The following is a 15,970-nucleotide window of genomic DNA, read 5'->3' as shown; positions in this document are numbered from 1 at the left end:
CTTCTTATAGTTTTTTGTTCAAAAATGAACAAAATACTTTAAGAAATCTATGTTTTTAAATAGACCTGTTAAAATATATGACCTCTTAAAACATTGCAAAATGACGTCATCAAACGATTACAAAATCTTTACCATGTGTTTTTTCGCTTATTTCTCATTGTTTTGACAAGTGCTATATCTCAAAATGGATTACTTTGTTGAGATAATCGAATTATTTTCGATAAAAGAAATTCATTTTTGTTGCATCTTTTGACGCCACAATCATTTCAATTGAAGAGAATTTTTTTTTGCTTGGTGCAAATACAACCACACTCATGTTTTGTTTCTTTTGGAAAACTCGGTAGTGATAAGCGAAGCTAGGGTGTTAAGTAGACGCATTGTGTCTGTAATTGATTTCAACATTTTCGATTTTCCAGACAGGGGCGTAACTTGGCCAATAGGTTTGGGGGGGTGAAAAAGGTTTCTGCCCTGCAAAACTGAGTGGTGCCCTGCAGACCTCGTAGCAACGGTTTGTCTATAGGTTACTAGTGAAAGCTTTACCAGTGTACACTGGTCTTTACCAAGGACAAACTTCTAAGCAATAAAAACAAACTTGAAACTTCATTGCCTATGAAATATCTATTTCTCTACTTGAGCGTAAATTGTTTCTTTTATATTCACTTTATTTAATGTTGGTTTGCGAAATACTAGCTAATAAACAGCTAATTAAGGGGGGGGGATGATGCATGATGTAGACAGTGCAACGAAATTTAGCCCAGTGGGGCTAAGAATCGAGTTTAGTGAGGTAGGAGGACCCACCATGGTTGGGTCCGACGTGAAGAAAATTTTTGAAATTATACCTTGTAAAAGGGCTAAAAAGCATCTTTCAGACAAAAATTTAGCAAAATACTATTGTGCTAAAAGAACTGATTGTTTATTGAAAATATTATTGTTTATTGGGAAAAATAGGGAGGGGATAACCAGGGCTGGAAAATGTCCGGCAGCGCCGGCAGCGGCGCTGCCAGGAAATTTTTGGCCCAAATTCATTGCAGGAAATTGTTGATGCTTTCCAGGAAATTTTTAGCGTGAAATCTCCATTGCTTGATTTTAATATGAACATTAAATTCATGTTAGAATATTTCTATGGAATGCTGTTTTCTTGCGATATACATACATACTGTATAATTTTTGTTTTGCACTACTAACAAAAAACGAAGATAAGCTTTCAATCATCTGGTATTATAAGCGTCTGTTATGCCAAATTTCCGTGCATGATTTTCAGCTACTAATTAAATTCCAGCAAGCTAAAACAAAGTTCATTCCTTTTTTTACATCAACCATTCTATTTATGTAAAAACACTCAAAGACAGCCAATCTTGTTACGTCAATTGTTTTGAAGGTGAGCATGCCCCAAACCTTTGTGGATGTGTCCATCATTATTCGTATTTTTCTACTGACATTCACATATATTTTTCATCACTTGCTTTATAGAATGTAAGCGTTTTGGTCTTAAATCTTTGCCTCTAGCACCACCCCTGTTTTTAAAATTATATTTCAACCATTAAAAAATAAAATAGTATTCTTTTATGTTGTATGAACTGATGATAAAAATGAGCAGCAATTATGAAACCCAGAGCAAGATGTATCGATATATCATTAGTATGAAATTGATATGATATGAAATTTAATCAAAGTTATTATAGATTTCAGATCTACTTTCTTTAACCTTGAAAACAAACTATGAGTATCGTGCTTGATCACGTTCTCCTTGATCATCTAATACAGTATAAACAAAATGATTCCTGTTCGAATAGCTATGATCAAGATTGCAGGACCAACAATTAGTTCTTTCTAGTGTGACAGTTTGTTTTTAGGACAAATTTTTAAACAAATCAAGCAACTTGAAATATCAATTTCAGTGGCTGGAAACTTTCTCGAAGCTTCACAGGAAATCTTGAATTTTTTATTTTGCTGCCAGGAAGAAAAATATCTTTTCAAGGCCTGGGGATGTCATGCTAAAACTCTAGTATTAGACGTTGGGGAAGGAAAGAAACGACAACCTTTCGTTTCAGATTGCACGTAGTTGTGAATGACAGAGGGAGATGTTGTTTTGATTCGGAAAATTTTATTTCCTGAACAGAAATGTGCAGTTTCTTGCATCGAGAAGGCCATGTTTACACATCCAAAATTAAAACATTGCAATGATACAGAAAGTGATTTACTGAATTAATGCAAATAAAAGAAAAATAATAAAAATATACGTGAAAAAGTTAGCAATTAGATGAAACAAAATCGGTATCTTAACGATTTATTATGTTTTTTAGTTCATGCACTGTTAAAAAGTAATAGAAAAATTGATAAAAAAATTCTTATCTTGACCAAAGTGAGGGCCTGCAGCCTCTTATTCCCCTCCAGTGACGCCGTGCCTGTCATGAAAATAATTTACAACTTAAATTAATTTACGTGGACTCAACCTTGCCCTCGTAAACATATGCATCAATTTGTGCATCCATTGGCTATGACTTTCGGTAAGAAATGCTTTCGCTTTGCAAATAACGGAGCTTTTCCTTACATACCTGTTCCGTTCTCTAAAATGCAATGTCAGGAAGGGAGGTTCATAACAAATATGATATTTCCATTTAAAAATTCCTAAACGGCTCTTTACGAACTTCAGAGGTGGCATTTCTGCGTGGCAATAAAGCTCTTCTTGGCGCCCTGCGAAATCTTCGATTGCCCTGCGAAATCGACTATTTTTTGGATTGGGGGGGTGTTACACCCCCCACACCCCCCCGGTAGTTTCGCCCCTGTTTCCAGACAATAATCCATTTTCATAAGCTGCATATACATCCTGATACATTTCCTCGCTTGGTTTGTTCGCCAAGACGTTCAGATGACTTGACTTTAGACGACCTAGGTCTTGCAACGGTTAGCAACCAAATTATCCAATTAAATTATGATTATTTTGAAAATAGTCTCCTTTGTAAGCATTTTAATACAAAAACAGTTGTCTTTTTTAACAATGTGTTGAGGTCTTTGTGGTAGCATTTGCAGGGGAAAATGGTTCATTGTTATTTCATGGTTAGGCATACAAAAGATAAAAATCTTTTTTATAGATCAGCAGAAAGTATCTGACGACCTAGGTCTTGCAATGGTTTTTGAAAGGTTAAAGGCTTTCACTCTTTGGCCAGCCTGCCTGTACTCTGTAAGTTTCTTCAATTGTGCACTTCTCAGGCACCGTGGGGCGTTGAGAAAAGTGGGGGACCTAGAAAAGGAGTTTGGGCTAGAGCCGAATAAAAAGTAGTTTGACTAGTGATTCATTGGTAAATTTATTGCATTTTTGGGAGAAAGTAGGGGCAATAGCCTCAAAAGCCCCCCTTTTCCGCGATGCCTGCTTCTGTCTAAGAAACGGTTATGACCTTTAGTAAGAGCATAAGCTTGGCCACTGTTTTCTTTGGTTCTTTGCACCCTTTTTAAAAAGGACTGCTCTGTGGTTGCATTTAGAAGCATTTTATGCAATTTACGCTTTTGATTCTTCCTTAGAAAACTCCACAATTCACTACTGTTGTGAATATTGAAACAGAATACAAGATTGGATCACCAGCCTTGAATCCCTTGTTGTCAGTTGATTGCAATGTCTCTAAAGAATAGTTTTTCCCAGCAATTACAATTTCTCGTTCAAAAATTCCATGGAACGTTGAGTACCTGTTTTGTTCTCCTTCTAGTCACAACGACTTGCTCTCTTTTCCTGCTGGCCTTAGGAAACGCTCAAGTGATAGTTGGTTTCCAGTCTTTCTTTTCCTTGTACTTTCACAATTCTTAGCATGTTTCTCTACATTAAACAAGAGGCTACCCCTGTCTGGAACCACGCAAATTGCTACATGAGCGACATCTTGCATTCTTCTTGGTTCCCCCAAGCTAGAGTAGCCCAAATTTACCTGGAAATAGCTTTTCTACCATTGCAAATACATCCTCACTGGACTTCATGAGCTTTTCAGCTTGCGAAAGCCCTGCTCTTTTAACTTTGATGTGTCAACTCTAGTGCACAAGCAATGTTGAGCGGCACTTCATTCATTCAAAAAAACATATGAATTTTTTTAGAACTAAAGCATGTTTACGGATATTTGAAGGATTTTCTTGAAAACAAAAGGATTTCCGCCAAAGCGATTAACTCTTCCTCATAGCGTACTCATGTTTTTCGATAAGACGAAAGGAGTTCCAAGGAATTTCAGATAGAACAATTGGATTTCCACCACAAGTTTTACGAGATTTGAAACTGTATTTCATAACGTCGCTACCATATTCAGCCTCAAAGTACACACAAAGATGTACTTTAAAGGCTCTTGCGCAACCGGCATGCTTAGCGCAAGTTGTCTTGAGAAATTGACTTGTATTTTCATGCAGTATGATATTAGGCCGGTTCTTTGAATAATTGTCGCAAAGCATGCCGGTTGCACAAGAGCCTTTAACTATACTAACTTGTGAGATCTACAAGATTTTAATGCTATATAGTGAATTGAGAAATCTGGTGTGATAATTTCTACCAAAGATGTACGAGACTTTTTGAGAGTGACATGGCCCTCGCTAAAGCTTTACAAGTACTTGCTGGTGTAAGTTTGAATTGTTGCTGTGACACCTAATGGAAAGAGCTTCTAGTGTAGTTCCTTGATATTTGATCATATTGAGCTTGCTATTGTTTTCATATATTTGCTAAGGCAGTGTCTAATTCAGAGTAATGTTGGCCACTGATAGTGTTCTTCTAAAACGGTCTGGGAAAAGAATAAATGGGGGAAATTGCGTACTTTTGGTTAAGATACTTACCTATATCTATCTTATCTTATTTTGTCTTATCTTATCTTGTCTTATCTATATAAGATATTTCCGGCAATTTTAGTAGTGCGGTTTAGCAGAATCTGTGTTCTTGGGAAAAAGGTCTAAATTAGGCAGTGGGCTGAGAATACACACTGCCTCTACATTTGATCCAGTTCATCAATAGTTTTTTACTCTATGTGGCACAAATAGGGTCCATCTTTTTTCATAGGGGGACCTTTCTATCTTTTTGGTAACTGATAGCAAGGGAGTAATGATGACACAGAATAAATAAACTTGAAATAAATTCAAATAAATTGTAAAGGCTGTAAGTAATACCTTGGTTACCATGTCATTATTCTTGTTTTGTTTTTGTCAATGTATTTTGTTTGTTTTTGTTTTAACTTGCAAATTGTAAGTGTTTTTCTGTGTTATTAGTAATCTGTAACATGTAATTTGCAACATTTAATGTAACTCTAATTTCATGTAAACATGTTTAATGTAATGGTCACAGGGTTGCTATGTATTTCCATGCTCCCTGTGGCATTGTGTTGTAGTTTGTCTGTTTTACATATCTTTATGAGATTATATATAAAAAAATATTACCGTTTCTTGGATTCCAAATTATCCACAGTTCCCTTTCTATCTATGACAGATGAGTATTCCATGATACTTTGAGATCTTGGTGGGCTCGAACAATATGCAAAAACGAAAATTGATTTCTCCCCCATAAATTTGGGGCATTCCGTGCATTTATTACACTCTCCTCGTGCAATACCACGACAGTCAACATTTGATATTTGAAATTGTTACAGTTGTGTCCCATTCTCGGTCGTTATGATCCGCTCCCAACTACTGAATTGAAGGAGTTTGACAGAAAGCTTGGAAAATTAGGTATACTGTGGGATGCGAGAGCTGTTCAAATAACAGCCTGGTTAGAAGCAGCAAGGATTTTAAGAAAAGTGTTAGAATTATGAGAAGAAGATTTCTTGTTATCTCTTGGCCATTTGCTATGACACGCCTAACACAGGGTCAACGGAGCACATTATGGTGTGGTTGGGGAACTGGCTTGAGAACTTTCCTTCAATACTAGTTTGCCAACATTAAATTTGATTATACCCTCAAAACCAGAACCACATTGATTACAGCAAAGATTTGGAAGCTCCTCCTAGACAGACGCCCCTCCACTTATCTATTCCTACCATCTTTTTCCTCGCTCGAAATTTGTGGCTTCGGTACCCAGGCACTTTGATGACAAATCCTTTATATCATATTTCAGCAAAAAGTGGAGGTTACTGCCCCAATGTTCCTTCGGTGTGCCTCTCAGACAGAACTGCAATGACTGCAGGTCCATCAGCCAGAGACAAAACAGAAAAAAAACAAAGCAAAAATATATTTGATTATTGAGACTTTGATTTGTGTTAAAACTTTAAAATACAATTTAAAAAATACAATATTACAAGGGATTAAAAAATATTTTCCAAAGCATGTTTAAAGAACAGAAATAAATAATGAGCAGAACTTTTTTAGTTGTGGATAAAGTAACAGCAATTAATCAATATGTTTACGTCAACATGTGTTCTATTGTCCTTTCAAGTTGTTAGTTGGCAAGTAAAAGTACTTTAAAACAGACTGGAGGGATTTTTATAATCTGTCGTTTTTTTTCAGTAATTGTCTGAGTTTGCAGTTTTCAGAGTAATTTTATCTTCAAACTCTGCAGTTTCCTGATCTAATGAAAGCTCTTTTTCAGGCACCACAAAAATTCAGTTGGTAACGAGAACATGCTCGAAGCAGGGGCGGATCCAGAGCAAATTTGAAGGAGGGGCAGTTGGTAGTAGTGGGGGCGCTAAAAAATTTGCAAAATTGGTGACGAGAGTTCGTTGTATACAACAATTTCAGATCCATTTTTGGAATAAACAACATAACTTTGAGGTAATCCTTGAAGCAAATTAACCTATCGGTCCAAGAACCTTTTTCATCTGATTCTCATTCTTCAAAAGGGGGGCATAATTTCCAAAAAATGGGCGCCAGACTTGCTTCAACTCGTTGAGGGAGGGCCCCAAGTTGCCCCCCCTTTAATCCGCCACTGGCTCGAAGCGTCGAGATTTCAACAATCTATTTCATTTTGGCAATTAATTCACTTCTCATAAACTTCAATTTCATTTCCAGCTGTCCCCAGTTATAGCACAAGCCCTGACTTTGCGTAAAATAAAATAAAATAAAATGGCATAGCAACAAAATTAAACAACTTGCCATTATTTTATAGTGATGTTAATTATTGGTCAAAACGAATAAAGCCCTAATAAATATTACATTTAAGAATATGATTTTTAAAAAATGCGAGTTTGTATACACAATGTACCAAGGGAAAATAGCTTTAAGAGAATTATCTTGTTCTTTGCTAACGAGGGGAACAGCGCAGCCATTGGGCTACCCTGGGTGCCAGAGCCTCATAGAGTCAAATGATGAAGACCAGGAAAAGGAATTGCGATTGACTCTCTCAGGCTCTCTCAGACCCAGGGTACCATTGGGCTAGCAGGGGCTATAGCACCCCCCCCCCCCCCCACTTTTTTGCAATAAATGGTAACAACATTTTTAGAAAGTTTTCTCTAACGGATCCTTAGCAGTAGCAGATCTTTCTGACTTTTGACTGGGAACTCTTCAAGAAAAAAGCAAGTATTTACTGAAAAGGGCGTTTTCCTCCGCACTAAAGGGCGTGTTGTCAAACAAATTTCGGTCACGCCCTTTTCAGCCCACCCACTTTAGACTGGTGCGAGATTCCTGGTAAACAGTATGATAATGTAGGGTGGAGGCCAGTTCCTTTTCTAGACGCCTAATCTCTTTTAAAAGACTTCTACAATAGTCTATGCTTCTACGTACATGAAGTACCTGTAAAGAAAATCCCAGCAAGATAAGGAAGGTTTGCCAGATTCATTACTAAGTGCCTTATGTCTGTTTTCATGATTTCTACATAGTTGAAATGACTGGTAGAAGCAGGGCCCACGTCAACGGGGAGGACCGGAGGGGACTTGCCCCCCCCCCCCACCTCTTTGGAATGCAAAAATATTTCCAAAAAATAGAGGCCCTGTTTTGAAGCACTAAATTCAAGTTTGATGAATAGAACTTGGCCCCTCCACCTTGAAATTCGTGGCGTGGGCCCTGAGAAGGGGCTAACAGCAAATTATGAGGCTCGCCAGTTCCTTTCCTAGGCACACTCAGTCTATTTGACACTGTTTGCGTGTAGGGTTAGGGCCTAAGTGGGAGGGAGCTTATCTTGGGTTAGCAACATAACAAGGTAGGGCAGGGACCGCGCACCAGTCTAGAAGTGGGGAGGCTGAAATGGGTGTACCCGAAATTTTTTAACACAGTCTGGTTCAGAGAAGATATCAATAACTATGAAAATAGATAAAATTAGCTGGACGGTAATAAAACACCAAGCTAACCAAGTTAGAAAATACATCATATCATTAGTCTGCGCGCATACTCGACTATGGGGAAAGTGGGACACTTTTAAAGTCTGCACGCAGGCTACATCTCATTACACAAGATAAAACACCTAGAAAATGAACAAATAGGATTCCAGTCAAAAAGAATTGCTAATACCTAGGACTAAACCATCCAAAGTTGCGTTCTTAAACCTTCCAAAAAAGTTCTAGTCTATTATTGCAAAAAAGTGGGGGGGGGGGTTAGCCCCTGCTAGCCAAATGGCTGCACAGTGCCTGAGGTAGGGGTGCCAGTTACCTTCCTGAATACTTTTTGTCTCTTTTGCACGGTTTTCCAAAATTCACAGAGATTTCAGGAAGGGTGGGGTTTCCTCTTCCTGAACAAGAAGGCAAATGTCTAGTTGAACGAATTCCAAAATTTGGGCGTTAAAAGGGTAAGGTAATGGGTATGGCTTCTAGAAGGTGTCTGCAGCACAGCCTCTCCCTAACGTATTAGGACGGCTCTCTTCGTAGGAAGTGCCTGTGAGATGGACCATTTGTTGCTTGTTTGAAACAGGGAATCCGTACCGATAAACTCCTCAAACAAGCCAAGAAGTACTAAAAATTTGCAGGTTTACAGAATCAAACACCGTAAATCCTCGAAAAGGCCCCCGGGGGCTCATTTGCAAAGATGAATTTTTGGGCACGGGCCTATTCGATGGGGGGCTCATTCAAGGGGGGGATTTCAAAGTTTAGTATTTTCCTCAAAGGTCGATATAAAATTGACATAATTTTCTAACAAAACTAAAAAAGAACTAACAAGTATTTTAATTTTTTATCATCACAAAAGTCGCTTTCTTGCTTCTTGGTGGGGAGCTTATTCGAGGGGGGCTTATTTGCAAAAATGATTTTTAAGTGGGGGCTTATTCGAGGGGGGGGCTTATTTGCAAAAAATGATTTCTTTAAGGTGGGAGCGTATTCGAGGAGGGGGGGGGGGGCTTATTCGAGGGTGGGGGCTTATTCGAGGATTTACGATAGGCATAATTCGATCGTTTATCGGTGAGTCACTGTGCATAAATTCAGTCAGCCCCTGCTTCGAAGAGACTGGCCGTTATAGAATTCGACAACAACAATCTTCTGGAGCCATGTTAGATGCCTCCTTCGCAGCTCGCACGTCGCCTGACCTCTGGTATTCCTCCAAGAATGCAATGCACTTCCGGTGTTTTTCCCTCTGGGCGTCTGTTAATGCATTAAATCCGGCTTTGTTTATCTTGAAAGGGTAGGCACCGAGATCTATTAGGCAACGCAAGGCACCAAGTTGTCCGAGGGAAGATGCCCATCCGACCGGCTCAGAATCAAACCAGTCGGTCATTATTTCGTCCGGACGACGATGCTTGTTGAGAACCAGGTCTATTATTGACGCAACATCACCTGGAAGTTAAATGTTTGCAGTCAGGGTTGTATTTTTCATGCAATAAGTATATTGTCAGAAATTGAAATTCTTGGCTTTTGAGTTACCAACAATTATGAAAATGAAAATTACAGTTTTCCAATCTTTCTTAAATTGCTCGATACCTCATAGACAGGGGTGAACTCGCTTTTGGTGTATGGAACCGGACGCGGAACCGGACGGTTTCTCGATGACCTCATTAAGCGCAAAACTCGGATTAGAAGCTTAGTACCGTCCTGTTCCAACACCAAATAGCGTTTACCGACAATCATGTTAACCTGAAGAACATCAAAGGCTTTGGGTTCTAAAAAGCAGACCATTTTGAATGACTTTCTCTAGAGTTTTTCCACTTTGGAAACCCCCGATTTGCCAAAGAAATCATTAATTTTATAGATCAATCCGAAGAAAGCTGTAGCCGTTATCATAGGATGTGAAAGACGAGACAGATTTTCCCATTTGAGTTAGTTTACCCAACGTCGTACAACAATAACGTCGATTCATCTTTCGTTAAGTAAAAGCAGTGTTTTCGCAATCCATTGGCCTAAAATGGTACCAAACTGACATCTGCTTAGATGAGAAACTAGCAAATGGGGCCAACTCAGTAAAACGAGGTTTGCTCCTTCGTCGGGGAACTCCAAGCAAAGGCCCATACATATACTACTAACCTTTCATAGCGGCATAGTGAACCGGGAATCTCGGTACCCAGCCTCTGGACTCAAACCAGCCAAAAGCCATTCTTTGGTGACAATGCGGTCCGGTCCCGGTTTCGATATAATCCTCCGCTTTGATCATCCGTGCAGAAGCTGGAGGCTCGTAAGGTGCTGTTGGGATGTTACCTGACGAAGAACCGGCTGCGCTTGTGATGGCCGCCATGGTATTATTAGTCCGTTTGTATTCTACCAAAAACTTGAGGCATTTATCGTGTTTTTCTCTTTTAGCATCATCTATAGTATCGTTTCCAGCTTTGTTCTTTGTGAATGGGTATGCACCGAGGTCAATTAGACATCTCAAAGCACCAAGTTGACCAAATGAAGCTGCCCATCCGACCGGCTCAGAATCAAACCAGACGGTCATTTTTTGATCCGGGGGAATCTTTTCCCTTTGGACCAAGCGAATGATAGAAATAACGTCTCCTGAAAAGGACGATAACAATAATGAAATGATGGGAAATGCTCGTTTTTTAGCTACATAAAATCATTGGCATTGGCAAAAATAACGAAAGGAATATGTGACATGCTGACTTGTAAAGAAAAGGAATAACCAATAGGAACACCGCATCACATTTAATACTCCCCTAAGGGAAAGCTTATTCAAAACTCACTGCTAAAAAGGGGGAAATTTATGAGAAGGGAATTCATTCGGAAATGCGCCTTATTCGAAACTTCTAGTTAGGAAAGATGGCATATTTGAAACACAGAATATGTCTAAAAACGTGATTTCATTCCTGAAAATGAATACAAAGCTTCCAAAATACCTTTCATTGCAGCATAGTGAAGTGGCCATTTTGTTTTCCATCCTTGCTTTTCAAACCAGCCCATTGCGCTATACTGATCCGGACGCGGGCCCGAATCCGGGTCGTGGTAATCTTCACAATTCAACTCGCGGTGTTTGCCACCTTTGTCTGAGACCGCCTCATCGTATGGTGGTGGTGGCACTTCCATTACAGCGTTTGCTTGAGATAGTCCAACCTATAGGGTTATAGGGAAAAGATTGAACAATATTGGGAAAAGATAAAGGCCCGGTTCACACTTAACTGGCCTAAACTTAATCTGAAGTTTATGAACCGAGCATGAAATGCTGAAATCCTCGTTTTCAAGATGATATTCAAATCAACGTTCCGAACAGCTATAAAGCCATAATACTTCAACTTGGTCGCCCTAAACATCTCCATTGTCCGGTTTATAGAGCTCTCAAATGTGACGTCACAATAGAACCATTTTTAGAATTTTCGAGTTTTGACCGCATAACATAAAAGAACACCATGAAATACTCCGAAATATCCAAAATCAGTTAAATTTGTGAAAAACCGGGCGAGCTATGGCCAATAGAAGATTTGAAGTCGGCTAATGGATTACTGTTATTCTGGCCTGGCTAATAAAGTTATGAACCAAGACCAAAAGACAGAGGTTTGATGGGGCAAGAGCTTGTGCTCATCTGGTCATATCTCAGTCAATTCGTTATGCCTTCAGCTGATTTTGCATATTTAGATGTATTCAATGATGCTCTTTCAGGTTATGAAAAAAATTTCAAAAAATTTAAAAATAGATTTTTGTGACGTCATCACTTGACAACTCTTTTGGGAGATTGTGGCAAACTTAAACGTCGATAATCGATGGAGATAACTTCAGATTTATACTATTCCATTGTTTCCTTTGGGGTCACGTATGGTAAGAAATCAAGAAACTCTAATGATAGATTTATATGACGTCATTACTAAGACAATAAAACTAAATTAGAACACATTTTTCGTAAAATCGAATGCGATATAACTACATTAGAACAGAGACAAAATACAAAAAAAACTTTTCAAAATTATTTTGAAAGAAACAATTTTTTTTTCAAAATAAAGGTACATGTATTTCCTTGCTTAGAGTTTTCGATCTATGCTCTTACGCTTTCAAATCTGACCAATATCAGATGAAAGCTTTAGTAACTCTCAATAATTTTTGTTTTATTAGGAGCCATTTTCAGATTTTGTTCAAAAAAAGATTTTTTCAGACCTCAAATATTTTGTTTTTCAAAATCGAGTGTTTCAAACAATGCTACTTTAAAGACTTCCTGGTCTCCTCTAGAAATAGGCATTTTTAATTACCATATTTAATCGAAAAAGATTGATAGTCTCATTCAGAAAAACAAAGACATGGTTTAGTTCCTTTCCTGTCAAAATGTAAAACTTTTATTGGTAATATACAACCATGCTATATTTTCGAGAAGATCAAAAGTTTTCCGACAAATTGGTAGTTTAGCTCCACGGGAAAGGGGGGATTCATCCCCATCTGACCCCCTCTATCTACGCCACTGCTTTGGTTGAACTTAAATTCTCTCTCAGCAAGGCATTGAATAACAACATCAATGACCGTTGATCTAAATGTATTTCGTGGCACCGCAGAGCTTTGAGAAAAGTGAGGGGTCTAAAAAAGTGGAGGGGGGGGGCTAAAACTGTATAAAAAGAGGCTTTTCTGTTAGTTTGATACTTAATAATTTGCATTGGGCTAAGGCCCCACCCTAGCCCCCCTGCTCCGCGGTGCCTGTTGATCCCTTAATAGTTAATACAAGCACAAGTTCAACAAGAATTTCATCGATTACAAAACAACCAATGCCAGAGTCATGACAGTATTACATTCAGTTCAACAATAGTTTATTGTCCGTTCACGCACTTTCATTGGCTACTGAGCATTTAAGTAAGATCTACAGCACCTTCAGAGAAATACGATATACTAGTATCATTGGCACTTTGGCCTTTCCATTTTGCAGATACTTGCAGGAAAAGGCAGCACGTTGATAAAGACTAAGAAGAGAAATGGACCTGAGCAAGAGCCTTGAGGAACAACACAGCCAATGCTGCCATTTTTAGACTTAGCTTGATTGTATCATATTCTGGTATTGGAGCCATTGAAGTTAACAACCCTGTACACCGAATGAATTAAATGAGCACTTGTGGCAAATACCCTCCTTGCAGTCAGAAAACTTAAAAATTCTGCAATTTCCTTGTCCAAGGTATGCTCTTTCTCAGGCACAAAAATATTGTGTCAGAAAATGCAGTGATTCATAAAAGTTGGCACCACAGTGCACCTGCCCAACTTAGCAGCCCTATTTATGCAAATAAAAATCTACAAGACATTGCTAGAAAAGAGAAAAATTAAACATCTGGAATTTCCTGATCTAATAATTTTGATCCAAAAAAAGTTGGTCCAACAGTGTTCCTGCGCAAATTGGCAACCTTATTTGTGCAAATAAAATCTACAGGACACAGCTACAAAAACACACATATATACAATGATGACACAATAGGGGGAATGAAACTTCACAACAATCCTGTAGCCATTCACAGTTATATCAAAGTCATTTCAGAAGTCTTCTCCAAAAATATATCAGGTAAAACACCAAGGGAAGGTAAATATATGCCAGGTGACAACCCAAAAGGGCTATGGGTGTTTCTGTACACAAAGCTAATTTTTCATCTGGCTTTGATTACTAGCATATGGAGAAGTTACATTGCTAAAAAGAAAATATAGCCAATTTATGAAATAGACACTTTATGAAAGCCTTTGATTCAAAGTATTTTCATTTTAGCCATTTTCATGAACAAAATTCCAACTTTTTCTTTTGCCGAGAAATTGAAATTCATGGAATATTGCTAAAAACCTTTTACCAATCCTTCTGTTCTCTAAGTAAGAATGGTGTTGGAGTTGTCAGCCACTGCAATTTGTGAAGGAAATGGGAATAGGCAATGAAAAATCATTGAGACTTGTGTCTGATTACATTGCTATATCCAAGGTATTTTTACATAAATAAATCTGGAAACAGCATGATCTACCCAGTGCTTTGCAAAAATTTAACTGTTAGATAATTTTGGAACATATTTTGATAAAATTGGGGTGATTTCACTCCCTCCCATACCCCCATGGTACCAACCAACAACTCCCAAAAGAAAGAAGCATTTCACTATATTGTTGGATCGCTATATGGTGAAATGCTTCTGCTGCATTCTAGATCCACAAATTTCAGGCATTTCTTGTTTCTTTGTTTGTTTCTTGTTAGGCATCTACCAAAACAGTTGATTGTTGACATACCTTGGGCAAGTGACTATAGCCATAACTAAACTCTTTTTGGTAAAGACTCAGAATTACCCAAGAAAAAAGGCATCAACCCCCATTGACATACTTGCATTACAACTTAACAAGTGGCAATTTTAAAATTTGAATTTTTTAAAAATGTTAGAGTTAGGGTTAAGGTTAGGGTAAGGGTTAAGATCTTTAAACAGCTGATGATTAAAAGGACCATTCGTGGAGGGATGTTTAGCTAGTCTAGCTTGCTGTACTTCTATGAATAATTACCAGGTCACATGATGTAAATTTATTCTCTAAACATTGCAATTATATTTAACTTTCAAAAGTACAAAGTCACTATTTAATCATATTAATTTTTTACTTTTTGAGGACTTTGTCTTTCTTTCTCTCACTTTATAGAAAGACTGCAACAAAGAGATGACAAACACAACAGCCAACCTATAAGAGAACGGGGCAATCCATTCCATTTCTTTTTATTTTGGACTAAACAGAGGGAAATATCATTTATCAAATTGCTTTCAATGTGTTAAATCACTGGAATCATAGTCTTGAATACAATCGTTATTTTATAAGAAACAAAGGTCAGCATTGAGTACTCCAGTTTCTTATTGCTTTGGAAAATTTCAATGCATTATGTTTTTTAAGAGTTCTTTAATTATGATGTCATCAATTTTAACATCATGAGTATACATTTAATTGTTTATGCCAGGAAATTGTCTAAAGAAACTTTTTTGGGGAGGTTGGAAACTGTAACAGTGAGATTCATCAATGCTCCTTTTGTTTTCAAGTGCAATGAAATTTTGTAATAGAGACTCTTTTGGGGCGAGATTATGATAAGATAAGGCTGTTCCACTGGCGATTTCCAACAGATTTAAGATTATGTATTTGTAGTTTAATTGTTTCTTTGTGTAGCTGAATTCTATTAACTAAATTGTATGTTGTGGAATTTAAAAGATGATACTGAAATTTAGTGTTGTTTCAAGATTTCCATGAGTTTAAAAACATATATTTTGATCACGACACACTTTGGTAATAAAAATCTGGTCGCTAAATACATTTAAGTCGACCTCTTTTTCCCCACTGCCGAATTCTACGACCCTCCATGTGAATTGCCTATCGAGGGCGTTAATACAGGACACCATGATGCTATAACCTTGGCAACAAACAACATTTCATGGCGACGTTTTCTTCGATATAACTCATTTTCATTCTTAAAACAGTTAAAATAGTAAATTTGTACCACAAACCGTTATATCAGCTAAACAGTCCACTGGTTGCCGAAGGATCTTTCAATCTAAACAAATTCGATTTCTCTGCTTCCATTTGTTAAGACATTCTTCGAATGCTTCGATTTTGTTTATGTTGTTGCTGTTGTTGAACAGGGTGATTCAACACGGAAGAAGAGAACAGAAGAAATTAAGGGGATTTTACAGGCGGGTGCACTTGTACAAAGCTAATTAGATTAAGGAAATAGTTATATTTCAAGGATGCAGTGAAAAATCAACAACTTTGTCGGTAAATAT

General features: G+C 37.8%; 1 protein-coding gene across 2 annotated transcripts; it reads right to left on the bottom strand.

Moving 5' to 3' along the window:
* Nucleotides 1-6,180: 6,180 nt before the first annotated feature.
* Nucleotides 6,181-15,822, bottom strand: LOC135690305 (uncharacterized). Of its 2 annotated transcripts, none has more exons than XM_065207825.2 (4): nt 15,695-15,822; nt 11,132-11,345; nt 10,323-10,790; nt 6,181-9,638 (listed from the first exon to the last, which is right to left on the bottom strand). In XM_065207825.2, exons 2-4 carry the CDS (start codon nt 11,316-11,318, stop codon nt 9,319-9,321), a joined length of 975 nt encoding a protein of 324 aa, XP_065063897.2. In that variant the 5' UTR covers nt 11,319-11,345; nt 15,695-15,822; the 3' UTR covers nt 6,181-9,318. The 2 variants fall into 2 exon arrangements, with proteins under 2 accessions (XP_065063897.2, XP_065063898.2); XM_065207826.2 differs by having other exon boundaries at nt 15,688-15,795.
* Nucleotides 15,823-15,970: the final 148 nt, after the last annotated feature.

The sequence above is a fragment of the Rhopilema esculentum genome, chromosome 1, assembly GCF_057945365.1.
Source record: "Rhopilema esculentum isolate cy_ngs chromosome 1, ASM5794536v1, whole genome shotgun sequence".
Classification (NCBI taxonomy): Eukaryota; Metazoa; Cnidaria; class Scyphozoa; order Rhizostomeae; family Rhizostomatidae; genus Rhopilema; species Rhopilema esculentum.
Note: the sequence above shows the minus strand (reverse complement) of the source record. Positions and strands in the feature narration are given on the sequence as shown.